This window comes from Ahaetulla prasina, chromosome 9 (genome assembly GCF_028640845.1).
Source record: "Ahaetulla prasina isolate Xishuangbanna chromosome 9, ASM2864084v1, whole genome shotgun sequence".
NCBI classification, from domain to species: domain Eukaryota; kingdom Metazoa; phylum Chordata; class Lepidosauria; order Squamata; family Colubridae; genus Ahaetulla; species Ahaetulla prasina.
In genome coordinates this window covers 5015251-5032909 of record NC_080547.1, presented here as the reverse complement: position 1 = coordinate 5032909, position 17659 = coordinate 5015251, and the positions used below count along the sequence as shown (strand labels likewise).

The window sequence follows — 17659 nt, the reverse complement described above, 5'->3', positions numbered from 1 at the left end:
GTTAGTCCTCGGCTTCAACCATTCGTTGACTGACCGTTTAAGCCTTTGGCTGCCCTCGTGGGAAATTTTCACATCTGTGAACATCTTTTCTCAACCCTTTTAAGGGCTGAAGCCTAATAAAGAAAAAGGGCTCTAATTTTCTTCTACTTCATTTTGCAAGATCATCAAGTATGAAGGTATTCTTCATTCTACAGGAGTGGAGAAATGGGCAGATATCCCGTGTTTCCCCGAAAATAAGACCCTGTCTTATATATATATATATTTTTGAACCCCGAAATAAGCGCTTGGCCGTGTTGCCATGCGCTCAAAAGCCCGATTGGTCTTATTATCAGGGGATGTCTTATTTTGGGGGAAACAGGGGTACCTGCTTTATTTAAGCATGGATTTTAAAAAAAAGATGGCATGGGTTGGAGCAGGGGTGTCCAATTGGATTTCTTTGAGGGCCGGATCTGCACTGTAATTCTCTGTGGGTCAGCGGTGGGCGGGGGAGAAAGGACTGACCCTTCCTTCAGCACTCTGATGGCCAAAAATGGGTCACACAGAGGCCCCTGCGAGGCCCATTTTCAGCCTTCCTAGTCTCCAGCAACACTCTGCCGGCCAAAAACGATGAAGGGGTTGTAGTGAAAGAAACATGGTTACAATCTATGGTGTTCAGGTTGCAGATACCTTCAAGGGTGGTGTTCTGGTCTTCTCTAGATACCCTTTTCAAAAGGGAGAAAGACTCATTAAAATACTAAAACTTACGATGGAAGTACGATGGACGATTGCAAGTACTCAGCATGGCTAGTCTAGTGAAGAGAAGGACCAGGGGAGACAGGATAGCAGTCTTCCAATATTTGAGGGGCTGCCACAGAGAGGAGGAAGGGGGTCAAGCTATTTTCCAAGGCACCTGAAGGCCAGACAAGGAACAATGGATGGAAACTGATCAAGGAGAGATTCAACCTGGAAATTAGGAGAAATTTTCTAACAGTGAGAACAATCCACCCATGGAACAGAAGTTGACTTTGGAAGTTGTAGGAGCTTCATCACTGGAAGCTTTCAAGAAGAGACTGGACTGCCATCTGTCAGGAATGGTGTAGGCCAGTGGTAGTCAACCTGGTCCCTACCACCCACTAGTGGGTGTTCCAGCCTTCATGGTGGGCGGTAGGGGTTTTGTCCAATACTGAAGCACTTTCCTTTTTTAAAAAAATTAATTGACTTTTTAAAAAAATTTCATAGCATTATTTAAAAACATTTTCATTAGGTTTTCATAAAATTCCCCGTGACAATTTAAATTCCTGAAAATATATTATTTGTATCGCCCGTGCATAAGTTTAGTTCACGTTACGTAAGTGAAACTAAATGGCGCTATAGTGTGACCGCAAACAAAAGAGCCTCGTCCCAGAATAACTCGCGCATCTCCCCTCACACCACCCAGCTGTAACAGACAAGCAGAGCTGGTAGCCGGCGCCCCCCCCAAACCCAATCCATGATGCGCGAGAGGCATGCGCAGACGACGATACACGGCGCATTACTGTGGAACCGGTGGGTGGTTAGAAAATTTTACTACTAACAGAGATACAAAAGTGGGCGGTAGGTATAAAAAGGTTGGCTACCCCTGGTGTAGGGTCTTCTGCTTGGGCAAGGGGTTGGACTAGATGACCTTCAAGGTCCTTTCCAACTCTGTTAATCTGTATCAATCTAAGATGATCAAAGGCCTGGTGTCTAAAACATGAAGAATGGTTGCAGGAACTGGGCACGGCTAGTCTAGTGAAGAGTTGTAGACTGGAGTGCCACCTGTCAGAAATGGTGTAGGGTCTCCTGCTTGGGCGGGGGGGTTGGGCTAGATGACCTACGAGGTCCCTTCCAACTCTGTTAATCTGTTAAACAATGTCTAGTGAAACTAGTAAGCAAGCATTTGAAGCCTTTGGATGAGATTCGGACTATAGGTGAGGACTCTTACGATGAAATCACATTCTTTGCAGATAATTTCTCGACGCCTAGAAAGCATTATTGAGAAGAGCATATAGTTACCATATATATATGCAGCATATAGTTACCATATATATATGCAGCAGGACTCCAGTCTTTCATAGGCCTTAAATCTGCAGCATGGTATAAATCTATAGCAACGGTAGCCCAGCATGGGTTGTGTAGTTAGTCTGTGAAATCAAAGTCCTTCCCGCCACTGTGGAAATCTAAGTATAGAAGCGAATGTCAATAGCTCTTTGTGTTAAAATAATACTGCATTACCTTTCCCGCTGTTAATGTCTTTCGTACGGAGTATTTACAGGTGAGCCGGTTTTATAGATTAGTTTTTATGGCGCAGCAGCTTTTGAAATAGCTAAGAGCACAACATGGTGTACCAGCAAAGAAGTGGGAAGGAGGATGCCGGGGGGGGGGGGGGAGAGAAACTGTTAGCATAATTTTGGATATACTTAGATCTCCGCATTATAGAGGCTCAGTAAGAGCCTTATTAATGGTTTTTTATTATTATTATTTATAACTCCCGCTGTGGAATTCTAAGAGCAAATTTTCTGGGAAATTTCATTTTCACAGGGCAATCTTCTTGAGAACATATATTCCTTGCATTCCGGTTGCTTTGTATAGATTGAGGGCACTTACATCTCAACGGTAGTGCTTCCTCTAGAGAAGGGGTGTTAAACTCAAAGCCCGGGGACCGGATCTGGCCCGTAGGGTACTTAGATCTGGCCCGCGGGGGAGCCCTGGAAATAGCGAAAGCCCTCCCGAGCTCCGTTTTTGCTGGCAGAAGGCCGTCCCAGCCGAAAACGGAGCTTGGGAGCCCATTTTCTCTGGCAGAGCTCTCGGGCTGCAGGTGGCCCCCCCGACCCGACACAAGTGATGTCAAGCTGGCCACACCCACCCTGGCCACGCCCATCCCCCCACCCCCGAGGTCAAATATAACCCTGATGCGGCCCTCAATGAAATTTTTTTTTTATTTATTTACATTTATATCCCGCCCTTCTCCGAAGACTCAGGGCGGCTTACAGTGTATAAGGCAATAGTCTCATTCTATTTGTATATTTTTACAAAGTCAACTTATTGCCCCCCCGACAATCTGGGTCCTCATTTTACCTACCTTATAAAGGATGGAAGGCTGAGTCAACCTTGGGCCGGGCTTGAACCTGCAGTAATTGCAGGCAGCTGTGTTCTAATAACAGGCTTCTTACAGCCTGAGCTACCACGGCCCTGTAAAAAAAAAACTTAAATTGAGTTTAACATCCCTGCTCTAGAGTGCTCAGCCATTATATATTTGCCATTGATCCTCGTTTAGTGACCACTTGTTTAGCAAAAGGTGGAAGTTACAATGGTGCTGAACAAGAATAGAATAGAATAGAATAGAATAGAATTTTATTGGCCAAGTGTGATTGGACACACAAGGAATTTGTCTTGGTGCATATGCTCTCAGTGTTACATAAAAGAAAAGATACGTTCATCAAGGTACAACATTTACAACACAATTGATGATCAATATATCAATATAAATCATAAGGATTGCCAGCAACAAGTTATAGTCATACAGTCATAAGTGGAAAGAGATTGGTGATGGGAACTATGAAACGATTAATAGTAGTGCAGATTCAGTAAATAGTCTGACAGTGTTGAGGGAATTATTTGTTTAGCAGAGTGATGGCCTTCGGGAAAAAACTGTTCTTGTGTCTAGTTGTTCTGGTGTGCAGTGCTCTATAGCGTCGTTTTGAGGGTAGGAGTTGAAACAGTTTATGTCCAGGATGCGAGGGATCTGCAAATATTTTCACGGCCCTCTTCTTGATTCGTGCAGTATACAGGTCCTCAACGGAAGGCAGGTTGGTAGCAATTATTTTTTCTGCAGTTCTAATTATCCTCTGAAGTCTGTGTTTTTCTTGTTGGGTTGCAGAACCGAACCAGACAGTTATAGAGGTGCAAATGACAGACTCAATCATTCCTCTGTAGAATTGGATCAGCAGCAGGGACTAATGATTGGTTGTCATGACTGGTCCTTGAAGCCGTGTGATTTCAGTTCACGGGCTGGGCAACCGCCACACATTTATGAAGACTGCAGCATGGCGCAGGCACACGATCGCCGTTTGCAACCTTCCCAGCTGGCCTCTGACCACAAAGTCAGTGGGGGAGACCTGGAGGAAGTTGCAAGTCATGGTCACATGATGTCTTGCTTAGCAGCTGATTGTCGGAAGTGAACAATGATCCCCTTAATGACCACAACTGGAACTGCTGTTGCAAAGTGGGACGTCACATTCATTTAGCAACTGCTTTACTTAGTAGCAAAGTTGCCGGTCCCAGTTAGGTTTATTAAGTGAGGACTGCTTTATTTTTAGTTGTGATTGCATTTACATTTGCCTTTTAACTTGAGAGCTCAAAGCAGGATGTATAGGAGAAGTTTCTCCTTGGTCTAAGGTAGGTTGGACTGAAAGAGCAGCTGAACTAAACTTACCCCAATAAGCTCTGTAGACATCTGGGGACTTGGCTTGCGTGTCCCTACTCCACAGTGGCTCAGTGGCTAAGACACTGAACTTGTCGATCAAAAGGTTGGCAGTTCAGCGGTTCGAATCCCTAGCACTGCATAACGGGGTGAGCTCCCATTACTGGTCTATTATTATCTACCACAATGTCCTACCTGTCAATGACTACTTCTGCTTCAACCACAACAATACACGAGCAAATAATAGATACAAACCTAAGGTATAACATAACATAACATAACATCAGAGTTGGAAGGGACCTTGGAGGCCTTCTAGTCCAACCCCCTGCCCAGGCAGGAAACCCTACACCATCTCAGTCAGATGGTTATCCAACATTTTCTTAAAAATTTCCAGTGTTGGAGCATTCACAACTTCTGAAGGCAAGTCGTTCCACTTATTAATTGTTAATTGGAGCCGGCAAACCTCCTTCCCAGGCTGAAGGTAATCAACAACTGGCAGATGACCTGAATGAGTTTTACTGCAGGTTTGAAAGGAAACTACAGCCACCTATCTCCACAACCCCCATCTCAGACACACCAACAACAGCCAAGCCTCCTACAACTGACCCCATTTCATTGGGTTCACAACCCCTAGTGATCACAGAAAAGGAAGTGCAGGACCTATTTCACAGACAAAAGCCAGGAAAAGCTCCAGGCCCAGACAAGATAACTCCTTCTTGCTTAAAAGTCTGTGCTGACCAATTGGCCCCCATCTTCACCCATATTTTCAATAAATCACTAGAGATGTGCTATGTTCCTTCTTGCTTCAAACGCTCTACCATCATCCCAGTGCCGAAGAAGCCCACCATCAAGGAACTGAATGACTACAGACCAGTTGCTCTAACATCTGTAGTCATGAAAACCTTTGAAAGGCTAGTGCTTTCCTACCTGAAAACCATCACGAATCCGCTCTTAGACCCTTGCAATTTGCATACCGAGCAAATAGATCAACAGATGATGCTGTTAATATGGCTCTGCACTACATCCTACAACATCTTGAGTCTCCAAAGACCTATGCAAGGGTCCTTTTGTAGACTTTAGTTCAGCATTCAATACCATCATTCCAGACATTCTTCTAACTAAGCTAAACCAGCTACAGGTACCGGAACAGACTTGTAAGTGGATCACAAGCTTCCTAACAAACAGGAAGCAGCAGGTGAAGCTAAGCAAGATCACATCAAATACCTGTACAATTAGCACAGGGCCCCAAGGCTGTGTGCTCTCCCACTTCTCTTCTCTGTATACCAATGACTGCATCTCCAATGATCCATTTGTTAAGCTACTGAAGTTCGCAGATGACACAACAGTGATTGGTCTCATTCGAGACAATGACGAATCCGCATATAGACGAGAGGTCGAACGACTAGCCTTGTGGTGCAACCAAAACAATCTGGAACTGAACACACTCAAAACCGTAGAAATGGTGGTAGACTTTAGGAAAAACCCTTCCATACTTCCACCTCTCACAATACTTGACAACACAGTATCAACAGTAGAAACCTTCAAATTTCTGGGTTCTATCATACCGCAAGATCTCAAAAGGACAGCTAACATCAAAACATCATTAAAAAGGACAACAAAGAATGTTCTTTCTGCGCCAACTCAGTAAGCTCAAACTGCCCAAGGAGCTGCTGATCCAATTCTACAGAGGAATTATTGAGTCTGTCATTTGCACCTCTATAACTGTCTGGTTCGGTTCTGCAACCCAACAAGAAAAACACAGACTTCAGAGGATAATTAGAACTGCAGAAAAAATAATTGCTACCAACTTGCCTTCCATTGAGGACCTGTATACTGCACGAATCAAGAAGAGGGCCGTGAAAATATTTGCAGATCCCTTGCATCCTGGACATAAACTGTTTCAACTCCTACCCTCAAAACGACGCTATAGAGCACTGCACACCAGAACAACTAGACACAAGAACAGTTTTTCCCCGAAGGCCATCACTCTGCTAAACAAATAATTCCCTCAACACTGTCAGACTATTTACTGAATCTGCACTACTATTAATCGTTTCATAGTTCCCATCACCAATCTCTTTCCACTTATGACTGTATGACTATAACTTGTTGCTGGCAATCCTTATGATTTATATTGATATATTGATCATCAATTGTGTTGTAAATGTTGTACCTTGATGAACGTATCTTTTCTTTTATGTACACTGAGAGCATATGCACCAAGACAAATTCCTTGTGTGTCCAATCACACTTGGCCAATAAAATTCTATTCTATTCTATTCTATTCTAACTGTCAGGAAATTTCTCCTTAGTTCTAAGTTGCTTCTCTCCTTGATTAGTTTCCACCCATTGCTTCTTGTTCTACCCTCAGATGCTTTGGAGAATAGTTTGACTCTCTCTTCTTTGTGGCAACCCCTGAGATATTGGAAGACTGCCATCATGTCTCCCCTAGTCCTTCTTTTTGTTAAACTAGACATATCCAGTTCCTACAACCGTTCTTCATATGTTTTAGCCTCCAGTCCCCTAATAATCAAACTCGATTGCAGAAAATATGACTTCAGTAACAGAGTGGTCAATGCCTGGAATGCACTACCTGACTCTGTGGTTTCTTCCCCAAACCCCCAAAACTTTAACCTAAAACTGTCTACTGTTGGCCTCACCCCCATTCCTAAGAGGTCTGTAAGGGGCATGCATAAGCGCACCCGCGTGCCTACCGTCCCTGTCCTAATGCTCCTTTTTACTTACTCTTTTCATGGATCCAAATCATGTTTATACTTTCACCTATTATCTTATATATGATTGACAAATAAATAAATAAAAATAAATAAAAAGTAAAAATAAAACTGACATCCTGCATCAGTGCAGCCAGTAGCAAGAGATGCTGGGATCAACAGGAGCACATGTACGTCCAATGTACACACACACTTGAAAAACAGGAAATGCACACAAAGCATTAGTCCGGATTATGCCGGTTGGATAACTCTCTGAAGGCATAGTTTAAAAGAAGACGATATTGTCGCTGTGCTTGGTTAGAATTTTATCTTCTTGTCAAGCCCCTCCTCCCCCTTGTTCACATCTCAAAAAAGGACACCGCCTCATTGCCTTAAGTGGCTCAGGGCCTAAGATGCTGAGCTTGTCGATCAAAAGGTCGGCAGTTCAGCGGTTCGAATCCCTAGCGCCACGTAACGGAGTGAGCTCCCGTCACTTGTCCCAGCTTCTGCCAACCTAGCAGTTCGAAAGCACGTAAAAAATGCAAGTAGAAAAAATAGGGACCACCTTTGGTGGGAAGGGAACAGCGTTCCGTGCGCCTTTGGCGTTGAGTCATGCCAGCCACATGATCACGGAGACGTCTTCGGACGGCACTGGCTCTTCGGCTTTGAAACAGAGATGAGCACCGCCCTCTAGAGTCAGGAACGACGAGCACATATGTGCGAGGGGAACCTTTACCGTTACCTCGTTGCCTTGTCTTCCAGAATTAAACCAATTAATTGAATTTCCCAAGATGGGGCTAATGGCTACGCTCAGTGCGTTAATGGAAACCGCAGTTGGAAAGATTTGAAGTTGAGAAAGGTTGGCTGATATCATTTTTTGTGTGTGTGGTTTCGGCAGCCATAACTCATTTGTACTTCTCTGCCACCTCTGCATCCATCCAGAATTATGCAAGGATTATTAATCTGGCTGCTGTTTGCAGCTAATAGCTCATTGTGTCAGGGATGAGTATCCCTTCCCGAGCAAACAATGCAGCCTGTTATAGGCCCCATCCCTGAATGAGGCAAGATTAATATTTATGACCTGCTATGCTTTTTAGGGACAAGCCTGCTTCGTTCACACCCTGGCTGGTGTTTGTTTTTTTTTAAAGGCACCTAACCCTCTTTAAAAGGTATGCGGTGGCTCGGTGGCTAAGACGCTGAGCTTGTCGATCTAAAAGTCGGCAGTTCAGCGGTTCGAATCCCTAATGCCGAGTAACGGGGATGGCTCCCGTCACTTGTCCCAGCTTCTGCCAACCTAGCAGTTCGAAAGCACGTAAAAAATGCAAGTAGAAAAAATAGGGACCACCTTCGGTGTGAAAGTAACAGTGTTCCGTGCGCCTTTGGCGTTGAGTCATGCCGGCCACATGACCACACAGACGTCTTCGGACAGCGCTGGCTCTTCGGCTTTGAAACAGAGATGAGCACCGCCCTCTAGAGTCAGGAACGACGAGCACATATGTGCGAGGGGAACCTTTACCGTTACCTCGTTGCCTTGTCTTCCAGAATTAAACCAATTAATTGAATTTCCCAAGATGGGGCTAATTATTACGCTGTCAATGGAAACCGCAGTTGGAAAGATTTGAAGTTGAGAAAGGTTGGCTGATATCATTTTTTGTGTGTGTGGTTTCGGCAGCCATAACTCATTTGTACTTCTCTGCCACCTCTGCATCCATCCAGAATTATGCAAGGATTATTAATCTGGCTGCTGTTTGCAGCTAATAGCTCATTGTGTCAGGGATGAGTATCCCTTCCCGAGCAAACAATGCAGCCTGTTATAGGCCCCATCCCTGAATGAGGCAAGATTAATATTTATGACCTGCTATGCTTTTTAGGGACAAGCCTGCTTCGTTCACACCCTGGCTGGTGTTTGGTTTTTTTTAAAGGCACCTAACCCTCTTTAAAAGGTACGCGGTGGCTCGGTGGCTAAGACGCTGAGCTTGTCGATCTAAAAGTCGGCAGTTCAGCGGTTCGAATCCCTAATGCCGAGTAACGGGGATGGCTCCCGTCACTTGTCCCAGCTTCTGCCAACCTAGCAGTTCGAAAGCACGTAAAAAATGCAAGTAGAAAAAATAGGGACCACCTTCGGTGTGAAAGTAACAGTGTTCCGTGCGCCTTTGGCGTTGAGTCATGCCGGCCACATGACCACACAGACGTCTTCGGACAGCGCTGGCTCTTCGGCTTTGAAACAGAGATGAGCAGCTCCCCCTAGAGTCGGGAACGACTAGCACGTATGCGCGAGGGGAACCTTTACCTTTAACCCTACTTAAAATGACATTCTTTGCAGCTCGCATGTTATCTTGCCTTTTGCTTTATAACATGTGTTATAGAAGAAATGGTTGCAGCGCCCGCTGGCCGAAAGGAAACCATCTGCCTTTGATGGTAATTGATGGGGTTGGAGGATATTCAACACCAAACAAAAAATCATCCTTAAATTGCCCTTGATTTGATTTTGTGGCTAGAATGGAGCGCCGCTTCCTGAACCGACTTGTCAAAATGGGCGCAATTGAGAAAAATTGTGGGAAACATCCACTCGATCTATGAAAACAACGATGCTGAAGCTTCACAGCGGCAGGAAATTATTCCGTGCCAGATAAATATCCATGCTGTGGGTTTCCCGTGGTTCTTTTATTTATCCTGAGAAGGAACACACTATAGATTATTCTGGATCACGCTTGGAAACCCATTGTTTAAAACCCCTGATTGGCATCCATGTTTCCTGTAAGTCAACTTGAGCCAACTACTATCTCAAGTAGGTAGTTTTATGCGTAAAGGGGAAGGGCACGGATGACTCCCAGTGTCTTGAGACCCTAGGAGAGAAAAACTAAGAAGAAAAGCTTATTTCTCTGTAGTTTAAAAAAAAAAATAGCATTCAGCTTTTGTTCCTCAAAAAAATAAAAAATAAAAATTCTTGGTGAAGAATTAACTTTTTTTTTGCCAATTTTTTTTTAATTTTTTTACAAGCATAATAAAAAAAATCATTGTGAACAAATTATTGGTCAGGTACATCTTTAAACATATCAAGTTTCACCTACATTATAATCTAATACAATGTATTTTCCTCCTTCTTCTTTAAATTCAATTATTTATTTGCACACAATCTGATTATAAAAGTAAATCAAATTCAACCCATTCAGGAGAATATTTAAATGAAGTCTAGTCCCCGTGCTTAATTCCCTTCAAGATCATTAATAAATTCTATTTACCTTTTATAATTTCACCACTCTCAGCTTTAAAGCTACATTATTAATCAGAGGTCATCCTATCTAAAATCTCTTTCTTAAAACTGCCCAGAGATCACATAGACAATTCCATTCTTCCCTCATCTTCCTCTGCCTCTAAATCAATAACATATATTTAAAGTGTTCCATCTAATCCATTTTAATATCAAGTAAAACATTTAACATTTACAAGGGTAATCACTAATTCTTTCCCCCAGTTATTCTCCCAAAGTATTAACTGTTTCCAGAGAATTAACCTTAAATGCTATACGGTACGGAGAATATCAAAATCGTTTTTTTTTAAAAAATCCCTGCAGATTCAGCAGTGTCTTCCCCAGCCTAAATATGGCGGTGAAGCGTCGGGAACAAATCCTGCAAGATTACAAACGGCTGCAGTCCAAGGTGGAGAAGTATGAAGAAAAGGAGAAAACGGGGCCCATCCTGACCAAGCTACACCAGGTATTGAAGAGTATTCACATAGCTTGCCTAAAAAAAAAAAATAACTGTGAGGGTTTTGTTTTGTTTTGTTTTTTTGGCTGCAAGGAAATATTTGGATGCCAGGGATAGAATCAAGATCACATGAAGTGTTAATACCATTTTATAAGGCCTTGGTTAGGCCATACTTGGAATATTGCATTCAGTTTTGATCGCCACGATGTAAAAAAGATGTTGAGACTCTAGAAAGAGTGCAGAGAAGAGCAACAAAGATGATTAGGGGACTGGAGGCTAAAACATATGAACAACGGTTACAGGAACTCAGTATGTCTAGTTTAATCAAAAGAAGGACTAGGGGAGACATGATAACAGTGTTCCAATATCTCAGGGGCTGCCACAAAGAAGAGGGAGTCAAGCTATTCTCCAAAGCACCTGAGGGTAGAACAAGAAGCAATGGGTGGAAACTCATCAAGGATAGAAGCAACTTAGAACTAAGGAGAAATTTCCTGGCAGTGAGAACAATTAACCTGTGGAACAACCTGCCTCCAGAAGTTGTGAATGCTCCAACACTGGAAGTTTTTAAGAAGATGTTGGACAACCATTTGTCTGAAGTAGTGTAGGGTTTCCTGCCTAAGCAGGGGGTTGGACTAGAAGACCTCCAAGGTCCCTTCCAACTCTGTTATTCTATATTCTATTCTACTCTACTCTACTCTACTCTACTCTACTCTACTCTACTCTACTCTACTCTACTCTACTCTACTCTACTCTACTCTACTATACTATACTATACTATACTATACTATACTATACTATACTAGACTTTTCTTCTTCTTTTTTTATTTGCATTTATATCCCGCCCTTCTCCAAAGACTCAGGGCGGCTTACACTATGTTAGCAATAGTCTTCATCCTATTTGTATATTTATATACAAAGTCAACTTATTGCCCCCAACAATCTGGGTCCTCATTTTACCTACCTTATAAAGGATGGAAGGCTGAGTCAACCTTGGGCCTGGTGGGACTTGAACTTGCAGTAATTGCAAGCAGCTGTGTTAATAACAGACTGTCTTAGCAGCCTGAGCCACAGAGGCCCCTATAGTATAGTATAGTATAGTATAGTATAGTATAGTATAGTATAGTATAGTATAGTATAGTATAGTAATACTATACTATACTATACTATTCTATACTATACTATACTATACTATTCTATACTATACTATACTATACTATACTATACTATACTATACTATAGTATACTATACTATACTATACTATACTATACTATACTATATTATATTATATTATATTATATTATATTATATTATATTATATTTACAGTCTATGCCCAGCGCAGGAGGAACTAACCAAGGAGGACACCATTTTGGGATCTTCTCCTCTTCACACCTTCTGTTTGGTTTCTTCCAGGCCCGAGAAGAACTGAGGCCGGTGAAAGATGACTTTGAGGCCAAGAACAAGCAACTTCTGGAAGAGATGCCCAAGTTTTACAGCAGCCGCATCGATTATTTCAAGCCCAGTTTTGAATCTCTGATCCGAGCGCAGGTAAGGTGGAGGGTCTGGTCACCTGTTTCCCCATCTATGGCTTTTGTTTTCCTCACTGTAGCCTTAAAAAAAAAACTATTCAGCTTTTTTGTTTTTGTTTTTTTTACTTTTCTACAAGTAGTCCTCTACTTAAAGATAAAGGTAAAGGTTCCCCTCGCACATATGTGCTAGTCGTTCCCGACTGTAGGGGGCGGTGCTCATCTCCGTTTCAAAGCCGAAGAGCCGGCGCTGTCCGAAGACGTCTCCGTGGTCATGTGGCCGGCATGACTCAACGCCAAAGGCGCACGGAACGCTGTTCCCTTCCCACCAAAGGTGGTCCCTATTTTTTCTACTTGCATTTTTTACCTGCTTTCGAACTGCTAGGTTGGCAGAAGCTGGGACAAGTCACGGGAGCTCACCCCATGACGCAGCACTCAGGATTCGAACTGCTGAACTTCTGACCTTTCGATCGACAAGCTCAGGATCTTAGCCACCAAGACACCGCGTTCCTCCTTGTCCTCCACTTAAGCAGTTCGTTTAGTGACCATTCAAAGTTACAACGGCACTACAAAAAGTGATGTATGACCGTTTTTCACCCTTAGACCATTGTGACATCCTCACGTGACCAAAATTCGGATGCTTGGCAATTGGTTCATCCTTAGGACGGTTCCAGTGTCCCCATAATCATGTGATCCCCTTTTGTGACCTTCTGACAAGCAAAAATCTATGGAGGGAGCCTGTCTCACTTAACAACCGGGTTATTAACTTAAGCCCTGTGGTGATTCCCTTAACTGTGGCAAGAAATGTAAAATGGGGCAAAACTGGCTTAATAACTGTCTCGCTTAGCAACAGAAACTGGTCATTAAGTTGAGGACTACTTGTATTGAGCTATTTGTCACGTTGCCTCATGACATGAGGTCAGGGGTGAGCTGCTGGGGGTTCGGTAGAACCTCTAGCTAAGATTCTGTGCAGTTTGGAGAACCCCCCAAATCTCACTCCTGGCTGGCCCCACTCACCCCGTCCCACCCCTCCCAGGAGTCCCCACACGGCCCAATTTGGATGCAAGTAAGTGCAGGGCACGCAGGGAGCAGTGGTGGGTTGTCCCCAGTTCGGAGTGGTTCTATAGAACCGGCAGTAAAACCGGCGGGAGGCTTCGCCCACCGACCTAGATGTTTTCATGGGCGATCTGCGCATGCGATCCCGTTGCGAACTGGTAGTAAAGTAGAATCCACCCCTGGCGGGAAGACTCGAGAAGGGCGAAAAACAGGCCTACCGGAAGTTTGGGAAGGCCCGAAATCAGCCCGTTTCCAGCCTCTAGACCAGTGGTAGTCAACCTGGTCCCTACCGCCCACCAGTGGGCGTTCCAGCTTTCATGGTGGGCAGTAAGGGTTTTGTCCGATACTGAAGCATTTTCCTTTTTTGTAATGTAATTGACTTTTTAAAAAAAATTTCATAGCATTATTTAAAAACATTTTCATTAGGTTTTCATAAAATTCCCCGTGACAATTTAAATTTCTGAAAATATACTATTTGTATCGCTCGCGCATAAGTTTAGTTCGCGTTATGTAAGTGAAACTAAATGGCGCTATGGTGCGACCGCAAACAAAAGAGCCTCGTCCCAGAATAGCTCGCATATCTCCCCCCACACCATCCAGCTGTAACAGACAAGCAGAGCTGGTAGCTGGCGCCCCCTCCCCAAACCCAATCCACGATGCGTGAGAGGCATGCGCAGACGACGATACACGGCGCATTACTGTGGAACCAGTGGGCGGTTAGAAAATTTTACTACTAACAGATACAAAGTGGGCGGTAGGTATAAAAAGGTTAACTACCCCTGCTCTAGAGGGCCTCCAGAGCCTGGGGAGGCTGTTTTTGCACTCTCAGAGGCTCGAGGAAAACCTCCGGAGCCTGGGGAAGGCAACCCCCCTCCCCGCCATGGTGCAGGAGGCCGACTAGGCCACGCCCGCCCAGCAACTGGGCGGAGTACCCCTTGCTAAAATTTTTGAAGCCCCGCCCCTGCATGAGGTGACAGAAACATATAGATCGATGGAAGCTTGGAGGTGTCCAGTGCGTAATTTTAATGCTGATTTGAAAAGGCTAAACGTTTTATACGTTGATTGCTTTTCAACACCAGGAATGATACAATTGCTAGAATACATGCGGTATTCTTTATTTTTATTGTGGCAATAGTTCTTCTCTTCCCCGCACATGATTTCAGGGTTTTTTCCTCGCACACCGGCTATTTTCTTCCATGTTGTTTTGCCCTTGTTTCAACATATTTTTTTTTGATTTTTTCCCCAAATAACATTTGGGTGACTATCACGAAATAATCAACGTCATTATTAACATTTTGCAAAGAGCAATTTTACAAGAGTAAAAGAGGCTATGTTATAATAGCAATCGTATAAATCCAAATGGAATATTTAAAAGCATCTAAAAGCATTCAAAGAGTCGCTGGCTGGGGAATTGTAGGAGTTGAAGTTCACAGGTCTTAAAATCGCCAAGGTTGGACATTCCTGATCTAGACACTGGAAAACCCAACTCTCTAAACCTGGGGTCTCCAACCTTGGCAACTTTCAAACTTGTGGACTTCAACTCCCAGAGCAAAACTGGCTGAGGAATTCTGGGAGTTGAAGTCCACAAGTCTTAAAGTTGCCAAGGTTGGAGACCCCTGCTCTAAACCATACAGACACAAAGACATGTAACCAAAAATTGAAGTGTGCAACAATTTAGATGATTTTAGGAAAAGTCTGAATAAACAAGAAATGTCCCTTCCTTCCTTCCTTCCTTCCTTCCTTCCTTCCTTCCTTCCTTCCTTCCTTCCTTCCTTCCTCCCTCCCTCCCTCCCTCCCTTTTCTTCTTTTTCCTTCCCTCTTCATTCTCCTTTCTTCTTCCTTCTCCTCTTTCCTTATTTTTTCCTTCCTTGCTTTCGTCCTGTCTTCTTTTTCTTCGCTTTTCCTCTTTCCCTTTCTCCTTTCCTGTCAAATGCAAAAAGGGGAACCAATTCTCTTTTTCTTTTGTTTTTAATTTGTTTTGCTAGCTTCTGTCAGCAAAAAAAAAAACCAACCAACAGAGGCAGACCTCTGCTGTTCCCAGGCCAGCCCCACTGGCCAGATCTAAGCACCCCCTTGAATTTGACACCCCGATTTAAGCTAAAACCCACCACAAAGAACTGTGCTCCCATTTCTAACGCTGTGTTAAAACTATCTGGGTTAGGTGCTTCTTGAAAGAAGAAGCAGAAGGTTAAAAGGGAATTAGGCGAGCCAAGATTTAGCCTTCCTCTAGCAGGGAGAGGCACAATTGGTGTTCCAAATTACTGAACTACCATTCCCGTGCATGCCAGACAGCATGGACATGCAATCAAGGTTTACAATCATGGGAGTCATCAAACTCAGGCCGATCGCCCCCCCCCCCAGATCGTTTTAACGCAGTGTTAGAAACGGAAGCACAATTCCTTGGGGGAGAGGGGCAGGCGGGGTGGGGTGGGGGGGCGGGATTTAGCTTAAATAAAGAAGTGTGTGTAATCCTGCCGGAAGCCACCCGATCGGATCCTTCCAAAGGCTTTGAGATCACAGCAAGGAGAGAAGGTCAGGTCCCAAATGCGAGAGCCTCAGGGCCGCCCCCTCCCCGCATTCTTTTTCCTGGTTTCTCTCTCTCTCTCTCTCTTTTTTTTTTTTCAAGCCTCATTAAGTTTTAGATTTTGTTCTGCCCGGGATCGTGTTACAGGGCAGGAATTTCTACATCTGCTCTCTTCCTCTTTGGTATTTTCTAAGACAGTGATGGCTAACCGTTTCCGAACCGAGTGCCCAAAGCTTGCCCAAACCCCCAAAATGCAGTGCGTGCGTAGCCCCCGCACATGTACCCCCAACCCCGTGCATGCGCGTGTGGCCCCGGGATGAAATCCAGCAGGTTCTGACAGGTTCGGGAGAACCGGTAGCGGAAATTTTGAGTAGTTCGGAGAACCGACAAATATTGCAATATCCTTCCCCCAGGAGTGTGTTGGGAAAGGAGATTTTGCAGTATCCTTTCCCTGCCATGCCCACCAAGCCACGCCCACCAAGCCACACCCACAGATCCGGTAGTAAAAAAAATTTGGAGCCCCCCACATGTGCTCCCTCGCACACGCGGCAGAGACCTGAAGACCAGCTGGCTAGCAGGAGGTGCGTATGCATGCGCAGCAGAGCTTGAACTGGGGCGACGGCTCACATGCCATCAGAGAGGGCTCTGTATGCCACCTCTGGCACGCATGCCATTGGTGTGAAGTTTCCAAAAGATGCCCTAATTAATTCATGAGCCTCGAGCCAATGTTGACTTGACAATAGGTTCACCTGCACAGTTCTAAGAGGTGAGATGGTTTGCCTGGTCTGCAGTCCATACGGGAGGGCCGTGCCTTGGTTTTCTGGATAAAAATGCACAGAAGGGGCACCTTTAAGGGCTGTTGTGACCTAGGCCCAAGTATTTATTCCCAGACAGAGTCAGTCCTAAACAAACATGTTTTATTAGAACAGCTGAGAATTACTTCATTCTCACCTTAGTCCAAATTAAGTCCAAAACAAAGTCCTTCAGAAAAGTCCTTTGGCCTTATCACAAACCTTTGTCTTCTTTGGCACCCTGCCAAGGGTTTTTCTTGGCAAAGCCCCACGAAGTTCAGAAACAGGAGACAAGAAACAATTGTAGTAACGTTGCTTTCCTACAAAGAACCCAAGAGCCCTGGCTGCTCTTTTGAGCCTTATGGGAGTAGCTAATCATCTCCTGGCCTTACTCCTGAGTCATCCTTTTTGCTTCAGCTGCTCTTGCCTTCTGGCAGCTCTTCGCACGCATGCACTAGGAACAGGCTCCTCCTGTTCCTCCGCCTCCCTGCTGTCCGCCTCTGGGGGCTCCAGAGTCCGTGCATTGCTCCCAGATGGCCCTGACCCCATCTCTGCCTTCGACGTAGAGCCCTCGTCATTCAACATTGATTGAATGTTTTAAGATCAAGTGCTTATTACAAGGGCTGCATCAGAATAGGAAACATCATGAGATAAATAAATAAATTGTTGAGATAGAATAGGGGTGTCCAATCTTGAAAAGGCCATGAATTCTGGGAGTTGAAGTCCATAAGTCTTAAAATTGCCAAGGTTGGACATTCCTGATCTAGACACTGGAAAACCCAACTCTCTAAACCTGGGGTCTCAACCTTGGCAACTTTCAAACTTGTGGACTTCAACTCCCAGAGCAAAACTGGCTGAGGAATTCTGGGACTTAAAAGTCCGCAAGTCTTAAAGCTGCCAAGGTTGGACATTCCTGATCTAGACA

At 44.3% G+C, this 17659-nt stretch overlaps 1 protein-coding gene across 2 annotated transcripts in view; it reads left to right on the top strand.

Moving 5' to 3' along the window:
• The window catches only part of BIN3 (bridging integrator 3), a 156009-nt gene that overhangs the window by 117827 nt on the left and 20523 nt on the right, over nt 1-17659 (top strand). For both annotated transcript variants that reach the window (XM_058194773.1, XM_058194774.1), the window contains exons 7-8: nt 10706-10847; nt 12251-12385. In XM_058194773.1, coding sequence (XP_058050756.1) covers nt 10706-10847; nt 12251-12385 — 277 coding nt within the window. The remainder of the gene's footprint in view (nt 1-10705; nt 10848-12250; nt 12386-17659) is intronic.